This window comes from Macaca nemestrina, chromosome 15 (assembly GCF_043159975.1).
Source record: "Macaca nemestrina isolate mMacNem1 chromosome 15, mMacNem.hap1, whole genome shotgun sequence".
Taxonomy (NCBI): Eukaryota; Metazoa; Chordata; class Mammalia; order Primates; family Cercopithecidae; genus Macaca; species Macaca nemestrina.
This window is the reverse complement of record NC_092139.1, coordinates 15,676,424-15,690,941: the sequence shown is the minus strand read 5'-3', so window position 1 is coordinate 15,690,941 and position 14,518 is coordinate 15,676,424. Positions and strand designations below refer to the sequence as shown.

At 43.1% G+C, this 14,518-nt stretch overlaps 1 protein-coding gene across 10 annotated transcripts in view; it reads right to left on the bottom strand.

Annotated features, from left to right (window-relative positions):
- LOC105470705 (staufen double-stranded RNA binding protein 1) overlaps positions 1–14,518 on the bottom strand; it is an 81,715-nt gene that overhangs the window by 26,132 nt on the left and 41,065 nt on the right. For all 10 annotated transcript variants that reach the window (XM_011722904.3, XM_011722899.2, XM_011722901.3 and 7 more), the window contains one exon: positions 13,421–13,586. In XM_011722904.3, the coding sequence (XP_011721206.1) occupies positions 13,421–13,586 (166 nt within the window). The remainder of the gene's footprint in view (positions 1–13,420; positions 13,587–14,518) is intronic.

Sequence of the window (14,518 nt, the reverse complement as noted above, 5' to 3'; positions counted from 1 at the left end):
AAATGCTATAATTAAAATTAAAATAAAACAAACTCTAGGTTAAATACATATACAACCAAGGGTATAATACTGGATAAATATATTTATTCCAGATGCTTTTTGTAATTCCTTCTATCTATCCTTCCATAATCTTTTCTTTCCAATCTGGTTTCAGTGTATCTCACCTTAGTCAAAACTATTTTCATAGCACTTGTGGTGGTTTGTTAACCTACACATATTTGTTTTGTTTTGTTTTTTGAGACAGTCTCTCACTCTATAGACCAGTCTGAAGTGCAGTGGTACAATCATAGCTCACTGCAGCCTCAAACTCCTCACCTCAAGCAATATTCCCATCTCACCCTCCTGAGTAGCTGGGACTACTGGCATAGGCATCACTCCCAGCTATTTTTTTCAATGTTTTGTAGAGATGGGGTCTCACGACGTTGTTCAGGCTGGTCTTGAACTGGGCTCAAGCAACCCTCCCACCTCAACCTCCCAAAGTGTTAGGATTATAGGTGTGAGCCACCATACCCAGCCCACACTTGTATTTTTGTTTAAATCCTAAGCAGAAAAAGGGTCTACTTCTTTATGAGTGAATCCTTAAAACTGGAAATTTCTTTTTTTTGTTTTTGAGACGGAGTCTCGCGCTGTCGCCCAAGCTGGAGTGCAGTGGCCGGATCTCAGCTCACTGCAAGTTCCGCCTCCCGGGTTTACGCCATTCTCGTGCCTCAGCCTCCCGAGTAGCTGGGACTACAGGCACCTGCTACCTCGCCCGGCTGGTTTTTTTGTATTTTTAGTAGAGACGGGGTTTCACCATGTTAGCCAGGATGGTCTCGATCTCCTGACCTCGTGATCCGCCTGTCTCGGCCTCCCAAAGTGCTGGGATTACAGGCTTGAGCCACCGTGCCAGGCCAAAACTGGAAATTTCAAGCAAGGTGCCTTAAAGGCTGGGGTTCTACAGAGGTTTGGCTTGAAATTTATAGGTTGGTGCAAAAGTAATTAGCAATCTAATAGTTAAATAGATACTAAACTTAAAAAAAATAATAATACTGTAAACTTGTTCAACAAATGGTGCTAGGAAAACTAGATATCCACATGCAAAATAATAAGGCAGGACCCTTACCCCACACCACTAAGAACTCAAAATGGATCAAATACTTAAACATAAGAGCTAAAACAGTAAAGCTCCTAGATGAAAACACAGGGGAAAAGTGTCGTGACACTGTATTTGGTGATGATTTCTTACATATGACATGAAAACTGCAGACAACAAAAGAAACAGATTAATATTAGACTTCATCAAAATTTAAAACACTCATGCATCAAAGGACACTATCAAGAGAGTGAAGACAACCCACAGAATGGGCTTTGCAAATCATTTATCTCATAAAGGATTAATATCCAGAATATATAAAGAACTACAACTCAACAATAAAACAACCCAATTAGAAAATGGGCAAAGGACTTACATAAGCATTTCTCTAAAGAAATACAAAAATACAAATAGCTGGCCTGGCGTGGTGGCTCACGCCCGTAATCCCAGCACTTTGGGAGGCCGAAGCAGGTGGATCACCTGAGGTCAGGAGTTCGAGACCAGCCTGGCTAACATGGTGAAACCCCATCGCCACTAAAAATACAAAAAATTAGCCAGGCGTGGTAGCAGATGCCTGTAATCCCAGCTACTTGGGAGGCTGAAGCAGGAGAATTGCTTGAACCTTGCAGGCGGAGATTGCAGTGAGCTGAGATTGTGCCATTACACTCCAGCTTGGGCAACAAGAGCGAAACTCCGTTTCAAAAAAAAAAAAAAAAAAAACCACAGTAACACACCTCTCACACCCTTAAGGATGGCTGTTACCAAAAGAAATGGAAATAACAAGTTTTTGGACATGGAAAAACAAGAAGCTTCCAGCCACTTATGAAAATGTAAAATGGTTGTGCCAGATTTGGATTTTATTAAAAATAAAACAGAAAATGGGCAGGGAGTGTGGTGGCTCACACCTGTAATCCCAGCACTTTGGGATGCCTAGGCGGGGGGATCACCTGAGATCAGGAGTTCGAGACCAGCCTGGCCAACATGGTGAAATCTCATCTCTATTAAAAATACAAAAATTAGCTGAGCATGGTAACGCGCACCTGTTGTCCCAGCTACTTGGTAGGCTGAGGCAGGAGAATTGCTTGAACCAGAGGCGGAGGTTGCAGTGAGCTGAGATCACACCACTGCATGCCAGTCCAGTGAGACTCCGTCTCAAAAAAAAAAAAAAAAAAGTAATTTAACAGAAAATGTAAAATGGTACAGTTGCTGTGGAAAACAGTTTGGTAGTTCCTCAAGAAATTAAACATACAATTATTATATGATCCAGGAATTCCACTTCTAGATATACACCCAGAACATCTGAAAGTAGTAACCTGAACACATTTTTATACACCAGGGTTCATAGCAGCATTCATAATAGCCAAAAGGTAAAAACAACCCAAGTGTACATCAACAGATGACTGGAAAAACAAATGTTTACTATTCATACCATAAAACATTCACATTTAAAAAAGAAAGGAAATTCTGAAACACGCTATAACAGAGATGAACCTTGAAAACATTACAGTAAGTGACATAAGCCAGATATAAAAAAACAAATATCCATTTTTATGAAGTGCCTAGACCAGGCAAATGCATAGAAACAGAAAGCAGAGTAGAGATTACCAGGGATTGCGAGCAAGGGAGTGAGGAGTAACTCTTGAATGAGTCCAGAATTTCTATTTGGAATGATGGAAAGGTTCTGAAAATGAGTACTAGTGATAGTTGTGCAAAACTGAGAATATATTTTAATGCCACTGGTACACTTAAAAATGTTTAATACTAAAAAAAAAAAAAAAAAGTTTAATACTTTTAGATGTATATTTTGAATTTTTTAAAAAGCAGCAACAAAACTGTTTCACACCAAATATTAAGATACTAGAAAAACACAGTATTTGTGCTAACCCCATATTAACTCATTTTTGTGCACAACAGAATAAAGCTTGAAAGCTGTTTCCTTAAAGAGCATCCAGAGTTTTTTAAAAATAGATGGTCTGTTTAAAAAAAAAAAAAGGTCCACATGCTAAGAACTGTGCCAATGGGAATGCTCTCCTTATGTGCAGCCAGAACACAATTTGGAAATAAACTAGGTGCTCAGACTGTCATAAGACTTTGAACACCATGTACATGCCCCAATTTTCAATGTTCTGCTCATTCTATCAGCCCAATTAGGTTTAACTTTTATTTTTATTTATAACCTATTTCAAACATACAGAAAAGTACAGATAATAACGTAACAGGCAATTTCCTGGATTTAACCAATGTCAACAGTTAGGTGCTACTGACATCAGACTGTTTTTTTCTGTTTTAAGAAAAACAATAAGCCATGCACGGTGGCTCACGCCTGTAGTACCAACACTTTTGGAGGCTGAGATGGGTGGTTTGTCTGAAGCCAGGAGTTCAAGATCAGCCTAAGCAACAAAGTGAGACCTTAATCTCTACAAAAAAATTTTAAAATTACCCAGGTACAGTGGAGTGTGCCTATAGTACCAGCTACTGGGGTGGCTGAGGCAAAAAGATCACTTGATTGATTGCCCAGGAGTTTAAGGCTGCAGTGAGCTATGATCGTGCCACTGCACTCCAGCCTGGGTGGCAAAGCAAGACTCCACCTCTTAAAAAATAAGGCAACAGGCCAGGCAAGGTGGCTCACGCCTGTAATCCCAGCACTCTGAGAGGCTGAGGCAGGCGGATCACTTGAGGTCAGGAGTTCAAGACCAGCCTGGCCAACCTGACGAAACCCCGTCTCTACTAAAAATACAAAAAGTAGCCGGGCGAGACTCCTGTCTCAAAAAAAGAGGCAATGGCTGGACGCGGGCGTGGTGGTTCATCACACCTGTAATCCCACCACTCTGGGAGGTCAAGGCGGGCGGATCACAAGGTCAGGAGATTGAAACCATCCTGGCTAACGCGGTGAAACCCCATTTCCACTAAAAATACAAAAAATTATCCGGGCATGGCGGCGGGCGCCTGTAGTCCCAGCTACTCTGGAGGCTGAGGCAGGAGAATGGCGTGAGCCCGGGAGGCGGAGCCTGAAGTGAGCCGAGATGGTGCCACTGCACTCCAGCCTGAGCGACAGAGCGAGACTCCGTCTCAAAAAAAAAAAAAAAAAGGCAATGAAGTCCATCTCACTATCATTCCCAGGGCAGTTAATCACTATCCTAAAGTGAGACTGCATCTTTCCCAGGCGTGTTTTTAAATGAATATATTTTTGTGTTTTGAAAACTCACATACTTCATTCTCAGAAATTGCCTTTATCATTATTATAAATCCAAATTTATAAGTTTACACTAATGACTGTAATCCCAGCACTGTGGGAGGCCAAGGCAGGAGGGTCACTTGAACCCAGGAGTTTGAGACCAGCCTGGGCAACATAATAAGACCTTATCTCAACAACAACAACAACAACAACAACAACAAATATTTATTTTTGTTGTTGTTGAGATGAAGTCTCGTTCTATTGCCCAGACTGGAGTGCAGTGGTATGATCTCGGCTCACTGCAACCTCCATCTCCTGGGTTCCACTGATTCTCCTGCCTCAGCCTCCCAAGGAGCTGGGACTACAGGCACATGCCACCATGCCTGGCTAATTTTTGTATTTTTAGTAGAGATGGGGTTTCATCACATTGGCCAGGCTGGTCTCGAACTCCTGACCTCAGGTGATCCACCCACCTCGGCCTCCCAAAGTGCTGGGATTACAGGCGTGAGCCACCGCGTCCAGCCAAAAAAAAATTTTTTTAGTAACAATTTATATTAATGAAATGGTCCTTTTCTATTTTATATACATGTATCAAGGTTCCACATACGACTGATAGAAAACTATGGGTCTACTGCTCAGTTCCACACCCTAAGCCAGTGGTTCTCAACCAGAGCAGCACTACAATCACTTGAGAGCTTCACAAGTTCAGATACTGGAGCCTGCTCCAGACAACTGAACTCAAATTTTTGAGGGCATGGCCTGGATAGCAGTTTTATTTATAGTATTTGTTTATTTTTTAAATAAGTCCCCAGGTGACTGGAGTTGCGATTCACTGCTCTAAGCCATTGCTTCCAGAGGAGTATCATTAGGAACAAAGCAGCCAGTAAAATAAAAATGCAAAAACCATATATTTGAAAATGAAATTATATTGCTCTTTTACATAGTTTTTGTTTGTTTTTTGAGACAGGGCCTCAGCTCTGCTGCCCCGTCTGCAGTGCAATGGCATAATCAGAGTTCACTGCAGCCTTGATCTCCCAGGCTCAAGCAATTCTCCTGCCTCAGCCTCCACAGTAGCTGAGACTACAGGTACTTGCCACCATTTTTTTTTTCCAAGTATTTTTGGTAGAGATGAAGTCTCTCCATCTTGTCCAAGCTGGTCTCAAACTCCCGGGCTCAAGTGATCCTCCCACCTCGGCCTCCCAAAGTGTTGAATTATAGGAATGAGCCACCACGCCTGGCTCATTAAAAATTTCCTATTATCCAGACTGAGAAAATGTTCCAACTAGGGAGGCAGCAAATGGTTCAAAACTAATCCACAAAAACCATTCCCACCCAGTAAAATGAGGAAAGTTTAGTGAGCACCCAGTCTTGTCTTCACAACACAGGAATTACTGTTAACACTGATTCCATATGTCTAGTTCAGCAATAAAATCCAGGCAACATTAAGAAAGAGGCCAGGTGTGATAGCTCAACCCTATAATCTCTGCACTTTGAGAGGCCACAGTGGGCGGATCACTTGAGCCCAGGAGTTCAAAACCAGTATGGGCAACATGGCAAAACCCGCATCTCCACAAAAAATACAAAAATTAGCCAGATGGCCGGGCGCGGTGGCTCAAGCCTGTAATCCCAGCACTTTGGGAGGCCGAGACGGGCGGATCACGAGGTCAGAAGATCGAGACCATCCTGGCTAACATGGTGAAACCCCGTCTCTACTAAAAAAAAAAAAATACAAAAAAATAGCCGGGCACGGTGGCGGGCGCCTGTAGTTCCAGCTACTCGGGAGGCTGAGACAGGAGAATGGCGTAAACCTGGGAGGCGGAGCTTGCAGTGAGCTGAGATCCGGCCACTGCACTCCAGCCTGGGCCCCAGAGCGAGACTCTGTCTCAAAAAAAAAACAAAACAAAAAAAAAAAAAAAAACAAAAAAAAAAAAACCAGGTGTGGTGGTGCACGGCTGTAGTCCCAGCTACGAGGGAGGCTGAGATGGGAAGATGACTTGAGGCCAAGAGGTCAAGGCTGCAGTGAGCCGCAATTGTGCCATTGCACTCCAGCTAGGGTGACAGAGGAAGACCCTATTTCAAAACAAAACAACAGAAAAGAAAGAAATGCTCTGAACCATACTTAACCCTCACAGTATGCTAGGAAAATCAGCCATCACCATTTAATAATGGCTCCAACACTCTTTTTTCTATATCTAAAGCCATTTTACAAATAATTTACCAAATAAAAGGATGACAAAAGCCATTTTATCAGACATTTTAACAAGAACTTAAACACAGCAAACCCAGCTTCTTATCCCAATGTTTCTAATTTGGAAGGCATATATACCCCAAAAAAAAGCAAGGTCCTCTATATGCAACTAACTGCTCATCGCCTGCTGCACCTGCACCTGCACCTGGGGCACAGCCCACCTGCAGAGATGTCAGATTCCAAGTCCATCTCCAACCGGTTCTAACTTATCAGGACCTCAGATTCTTCATGTACTGGCACTGTCAAAACATACTCCTTTTGAAACAGACTCAATTCTATTGAAGAGAAAGCAGCCATTTCTTTGCTCTGTAAGTGCAAAATGCTTTCATTTTTGGATTTATAAACACCAACGGAAGGATCAATCCAGTGACTTTTGTCATTTTTATATCTACTTTCTTTTTTTTTTTTTTGAGACGGAGTCTCGCTCTGTCGCCCAGGCTGGAGTGCAGTGGCCGGATCTCAACTCACTGCAAGCTCCGCCTCCCGGGTTTACGCCATTCTCCTGCCTCAGCCTCCCGAGTAGCTGGGACTACAGGCGCCCGCCACCTTGCCCGGCTAGTTTTTTGTATTTTTAGTAGAGACGGGGTTTCACCATGTTAGCCAGGATGGTCTCGATCTCCTGACCTCGTGATCCGCCCGTCTCGGCCTCCCAAAGTGCTGGGATTACAGGCTTGAGCCACCGCGCCCGGCCTTTTGTATCTACTTTCTTCCAATCACCTTTGGACACACACCTCCTTGTGCATTTGTTCACTTATTTTGTTAACAATAAGTGGTAAGAAATAAATGTTGGCGGCCAAACATAAAAGAATGTTGTCACGCGTATTTTTTTTTTAATGCAAACAGGATGGGGCAGGTTCTTGTTGAAAAATGTTGCATGATGAAGTCCTTTCTGTTGAATGACTAGATGAGAATACCACATTTCCTTTCCATACATCAGAGAAATAATCACCAGCTGATTCGTGAGTATGGGAAAATTTATGCTAGCATCTGAAGACTCACAGTCTGAGATTTTGCTTAGACAATCTCACCATCATCATTAACGTCTGGAGTGCTGCCATCTATCTGTCTTTTTGTGTTCATCTTCTGATTTGTTACTCATCAGAAATGTCTTCCACTGTCAGTTCTCTTCTCCTTCACATTACAGATGAAAAACAGAAAAATTCTGGATTCTCACTTGGGTTCAATGAAAGCAAAAAGGAGACTCAAAAGATGGTGTCTCCAGTCTTCTTTTTTTAACTTCTTGAAAGATAATGCAATAGACTAGGCAAGGCCATAAGAATAAAAAAAGATGGTGTCATCATGACAATTATTTCACTATTATATATCCACCCCAGAGGCTTTATCATTCTTCCATTTTCTTATGATTTTCATCTCATCTGGTATATTTGGGAGTAGATGATGAATAGTATTGAAATAATTACGTGGAATAACAAACAGCAAAATGTTCAAAACGCAGGAAAATTAAGATCCCTAAGATACCATCATGTAAAGGTTTATAAAAAGGTCCAAAAGGCCCCTATGATAAATGTAAGAAAGAATGAGTTTTGCACTATTTAAAAAATATATATACTTTCTCTCAGTTCTTTATAATACCTCTAAAAAAGAATACAACTCATGTAATATCATTCCTTAAAGAGCTTAAAAAAGCAGCTTCAAAAACGAAAACCTGACTGGGTGCGGTGGCTCATGCCTGTAATCCCAGCACTTTGGGAGGCCGAGGCAGGTGGATCACGAGGTCAGGAGATTGAGATCATCCTGGCCAACATGGTGAAACTCTGTCTCTACTAAAAACACAAAATTAGCTGGGCGTGGTGGTGCACACCTGTAATCCCAGCTACTCCGGAGGCTATGGCAGGAGAATAGCTTGAATCAGGGAGTCAGAGGTTGCAGTGAGCTGAGATCGCGCCACTGCACTCCAGCCTGGCAATAGAGCAAGACTCCATCTCAAAAAAAGAAAGAAAACCTGAGCCAGGCACAAGCATGCCTGTAGTCCCAGATAATCAAGAGGCAAAAGGATCACCTGAAGCCAAGACTTCAAGGCCACAGGGTACTATGATCATGTCTGTGTATAGCCACTGCACTCTAGCCTGGGCAACAATAGTGAGACCCATCTCTGTTAGAAAAAAAAAAGAATAAAAAGAAAACTAGGTCCAATGAACACTGAGGAAACAAGAGGAGTTAAAGTCTCCAATTTTAGGCCAGGTGCTATTGCTTATGCCAGTAATCCCAGCATTTTGGTAGGCCGAGGCAGGTAAGTGGTCACTTGAGCTCAGGAGTTCGACACCAGCCTGGGAAACATGGTGAAATCTCATCTCTAGCAAAAATACAAAAATTAGACAGGTGTGCTGGCATGCACCTGTGGTCCCAGCTACTTGGGAGGCTGAGGTGGAAGGACTGCTTGAGTCCAGGAGGTGGAGGTTGCAGTGAGCCAAAATCACACCACTGCACACCACTGCACTCTAGCCCAAGTGACAGAGTGAGGCCCCATCTCAAGAAAATAAATAAATTAAATACTTAAGTATGCACCTGTCCCAAGTGAAGATAAGGACTCAAAACCAGAAAGAGCTGCATTTATTCATTTTTACAAAAGTATAAAAAAGTATTTTAAAAACTTCAGGCTGTTTACAGTGGCTCATGCCTGTAATCCTGGTATTTTGGGAGGCCAAGGTGGGCAGATCATTTAAGCCTAGGAGTTTAAGACCAGCCAGGGCAACATGGCGAAACCCCATCTCTACAAAAAAATACAAAAATTAGCAGGGCGTGGTGGCATGAATCGATAGTCCCAGCTACTCAGGAGGCTGAGATGGGAGGATCACCTGAGCCCAGGGAGGTCAAAGCTGCAGTGAGCCTGCATGCTGGGCCTCTGCGCTCCAACCTGGGCAACAGAGTGAGACCCTGTCTCCAAAACAAAAGAAAAGAAACAAACAAAAATACATACACACTTACAGCTGGCTCTACTGTTTACTGAAACACCAACAGGATCACACTGTACACACAGTAACAGCTCTGCAACTTCATCCCCTTTCATGCCTGTGTATACGAGATACCACACTCGTACTCATGGGATAAACATAGCCATTTTTTTAACCACTTCCCTAGTAATGGACATTTAAGCTAGCTCCTGTTTTTCTCTATTACAGATACTGTAGCTATGACCATACTGCTCCTAATAGCTCGGACACTGAGTAAAACTCATCCTTCGTTAGCACAAACCTTAGATTAAACAAACAAATAATCCATGCACTTTCTTAACTTGGGGCCTTTGCAGCTGCTGCTCCCTCTCTGGGCATACACTGTCCCTGCTCTTTGCTGATCTTTAGTCTCAGCCAAAATGTCTCTTCCTCTGAAAAGACTGCTCTGAACTCACCACCATTACTCCAACCTAAATGAAATACTTTACGTTCTTCTAATCCTTGTCACTTTTCCATCCTTGTACTAACTGCACTTTTTGCTGATATTGATGTTAATGTGTGGCAGCTCCATTTGACCAAGTTCACAGGAAAAGGGACGGCACTGGCTGTTTTCAACTCAGGGTCTAGCGCAGCGCCTGGCATAGAGGGCCCAGACTATACCTGTCCTGTAGACAGCAAGTGCTGGCTTTACTGCGTATCTTCTAGAGAAGATGCATTGATCCACCACACAATCACATGCTCCACAAATTTGCCACAGCTAACCTGACAATTTGTTTAAAATTATCATTTCCAATGCTGGCAGGCTGTGGACAGACAGGTTGCTTATGGCCTGTCAGCAGGTTGTAAAATGGCACCCTCTTCCTGTGGAGAACTTGGCCATATGTACCACTGTGCATACCCGCTGGTTCAGCAATTCTACTTCTAGGACTGTGGACAAAGACTTTACTGCAACAATGTTCTTCCCGACCCATTTCATAAGAGGGAAAACTACAAACAACCTAAATAATCAAGTCCCTGCTGGAAAACAAAGCAGTGCATTCACTTAGTGGAACACTTTGCAGCCATTAAAAAGTGCTTAGGTGTGTGCTGAATTTGAGTCCTCCAAGGAATTTTAAGTAAATGACGTAACATATTCAAAATATACACGTCAGTGAAAAAAGGTGTTTTTGTTGTTGTTGTTGTTTTTTCCCCAGCAAAGCTCCTCAGAGTTTTCACAGGACCCAGTGAGAAAACAGCCCAGGAGAACATGTCCACAACAACTGCTGCCCTCAGGACTGTGCCAACCAACGCTGCTCTAGTGAGTGAAGGTGGGAGACTCAGAAATACCAATAGGCACTTATCCTTTGTAGCAACACTGTCATCATTCTCATGGAGGAGTCAAGGGGAAGAACTGCTGGGGAAGTGCTGACAGCGCTTAGATCCGTGGTTCTCCAACCCTGACCATACCTCAGAATCACTCCAAGAGCTCACTAACAACAACATGGCTGGGTATGGTGGCTCATGCCCGTAATCCCAGCACTTTGGAAGGCCAAGGTGGTCAGATCACCTGAGCTCAGGAGCTTGAGACCAGCCTGGGCAGTACAGTGAAACTCCATCTCTACTAAACATACAAAATTTAGCTGGGCGTGGTGGTGAGCACCTGTAGTCCCAGCTACTCGGGAAGCTGAGGCACAAGAATCGCTTGAACCCAGGAGGTGGAGGTTGCAGTGAGCCAAGATCATGCCACTACACTCCAGCTTGGGTGACAGAGGGAGACTGTCTCAAAAAAAAAAAAAAAAAAAAAAACCCCAGCAAGAACAATAAAAGCAAAAGCCAGATTCCTGAGTCTTACCCTAGACCTACTGCATTAGAATCCCGGGGTTGGGCCTAGAATTTCTTTTTTTAACTTCTCAAGTGATTGTGATGCACAAAATCCATATAGCAGTGTCCAGCAATTGTTTATCAACTATTGGCTGGAAGTACTAGAAATACCTATTCCATCTGACTCCAATTAAGATTAGCACCAGTCAGGTAAAAAGCTGAAGAGCCTCCAAAATAACTCAAATTCCACTACCTTTTTGGTGTTTTAACAAATCTCACCACTGAAAAGCTCATCCTTTTAACTTCACTAAATCCTCCTCTTTTAGCTACAGCCTCATTTTCTTTGATTTGGTCCTTGGTGGGCCATGGAAACAGATCATCTACTAGAATAGGTGATTACAGTGGAAAATGGAAACGCAGCGTAACAAAAGAAAAACAAATCGTTCCTGTGCAGCCAGCCATGAAGCCCGAGCTGGGTCGCCCTGGGTGGCAGTTGGATACAACAGACCTCAGCAGGCACCCTGCCCAAGGTCCGCTTGGGTCTACACCTCTCATCACATACTTAGCCCACTGTTCTGTGCAGGATCTTCTTGTTCTTTGTGAACATGTTTCCTGGTGAAGAAAAGTCAAATGCTACCCAGAGATATTTTCAGGTGGCATTTCCTGCTGTGATTAAACAGAATTATGAAATCTCAATGTTTTCAATTCACTGGGCTTCTTCTGGCCTTTGTGACTCTACCTGTGATAAGATTCTGCCTGGCCAAAGATATTCACTAATGCTTTGACCCCCTCAATGGCATGGAGTTACTGATTCCCTAAGAATTATATTGCTATTGAGTCACAAAAATGTTAATAATCCTTTTCCTATCATGGTGGTTTTAAAGCATGGTCCCTAATTCTTTGACAATCCCTTCATCATCTGGAAATGGGATTCTCCATATTGTGAATGTACTAAAATCTACTGAATTGTACACTTACACTAGTCAATTTAGGTTATATAATTTTTACCTTCAATTTTTTTTTTTTTTTTTTCTGAGACACAGTCTCGCTCTGTCCCCAAGGCTGGAGTGCAGTGGCACAATCTCGGCTCACTGCAAGCTCTGCCTCCTGAGTTCACATCATTCTCCTGCCTAAGCCTCTCGAATAGCTGGGACTACAGGCTCCCACCACCACGCCCGGTGAATTTTTTGTATTTTTAGTAGAGACAGGGTTTCACCATCTTAGCCAGGATGGTCTCGATCTCCTGACCTCATGATCTGTCCGCCTTGGCCTCCCAAAGTGGTGGGATTACGGGCGTGAGTCACTGTGCCTGGCCACCTCAATTTTTTTTTTTTAAGTGACATTTTATATCTCCTTCCTTTGAATCTGGGCTCTGTGCCTGCTTGACCTGTAGAACATGGCAGACACGATGCTGTGATTTCTGAGCCTAAGCCTTAAGAAACTGGCAGCTGCTTCCATTTCCCATCTTCTAGGATGCTTACTCTGGGCAACCAGCCACCATACCATGAGGAAGTGTAAGCAATCCTTCCATAGGTCACCCAGGGATGAACTGAGGTCCTGGGGCCAGAGACCCAGCTGAGCTCCTAGCTGACAGCAAGCACCAACTTACCAGCCACACGAGTGAGCCATCTTAAAAGCAGATCTTCCAGCCCCCTGAGAGTCACCTCAACCAAAGCTGTGTAGAATGAAGACAAGCTACCCTTACCAAGCCCGGCCTCAGTTGCAGACTTATGAGCAAAATAAATGCCTGGAGATGTTTAAACCATTACTAAATTCTGTGACGGTTTGTTATGAGGCAATAGATAACAGGCGCTTCTATATAATCAAGAGTGGCTGGTCAAAAACAGCTTCAGAAAATTCTCTAACCTGGTACCATATATCACAAGCAAAATCTTCAGTACTGAAGACTTCATCCGTACATGTTCTTCACAACTCAATTGAATCGCAAACTTTCTAACGTGTTCACACCATGTCACTCAAAACCATGCCATAGACTGAAAAAGAAGGCAACTGACTTTCTTGTTAAGAAATTTTAAAACGAAAAAAGGGGTAAAAAGCAAGAAAGCTACAGAGCATAAAATCTTGGAGGCATTCAAATAAAAATTATGGACAGCTGTCAACATGCCTTCTTAGAAAAGATAACGTGCAGTGACATCTCCCCACTACCCTCCCCCCCTGTCGAAGCGTCAGGGAGCCTGGGCTCCGCTCCTTACCTCCAGCCTCTCCGGTGGGGGCTCATTCTGCAGGATCCTCAATGCTTTGGCAGCAGCATCATGTTTCGCAGCCTGTCTTGTCTTTCCTTTCCCATTAAATTGCTGTCCTCCCACAGAAAGTTCCACTTGATAAAGTAAAGGTGGAACTGGAAATGGGTAAAAGTACCTAGAAATAAAAGGAGGTTCGGCAAATTACAGTCTCAAGTTGATAAGTCACCTATACACTCTCTGGCAAATGTTCCTTCATCACGATCCTACTCACATTAGTGTCTGATGCTAATCACTCTTCATCAATATATCCAGAGATTTCATAAAAGCTTAAACTGGATTAGAATTGCTACACAGTATAAGAAAAGAGTTTTTAGCAATCCAAACTTACATCTCAGGAAACACAATGGCTTAGAAATTATGAGTTTATCATGCTAACCTGCACTGACAAAATCTAAAATGAATTAGGCTTTGGCGGAGACAGACACTTGGTTTGCTCTGCCTTCTCAAACCTTAGCTTTAAATTTGCATGTCTCCAATAGAAGGCTGGGAATTTTAACGCACAAGTCTTTTAGAAAGGACCCTCATTTCAAGAAATCCCAACAAGCTGTAGCCTACCTAGCAGAACCCAGTTTCTCATTCATTTCCCTAGCAGAACCCAGTTTCTTATCCATTTCATAGCTTGTATTTTTAAAATGGCTTTATCCCCCAACAGAGAGCAGGGAAATGAAGAATTCCATTTTGTTCATCATCTATCCACTAATTTTTTTTTTTTTTTTTTTTTGAGATGGAGTTTCTCTCGTTGCCCAGGCTGGAGTGCAGTGGCGTGATCTCAGCTCACTGCAATCTCTGCCTCTTGGATTCAAGTGATTCTCCTGCCTCAGCCTCCCGAGTAGCTGCGATTACAGGTGCCCACTACCAGGCCCAGCTAATTTTCATATTTTTAGTAGAGACAGGGTTTCACTGTGTTGGCCAGACTGGTCTCAAACTCCTGACCTCGTGATCCGCCCACCTCAGCCTCCCAAAGAGCTGGGATTACAGGCATGAGCCACCGCGCTCGGCCTCCACTAATGTCTTACTACTGCCGGCAAAAGATTTTTTAATCCATGG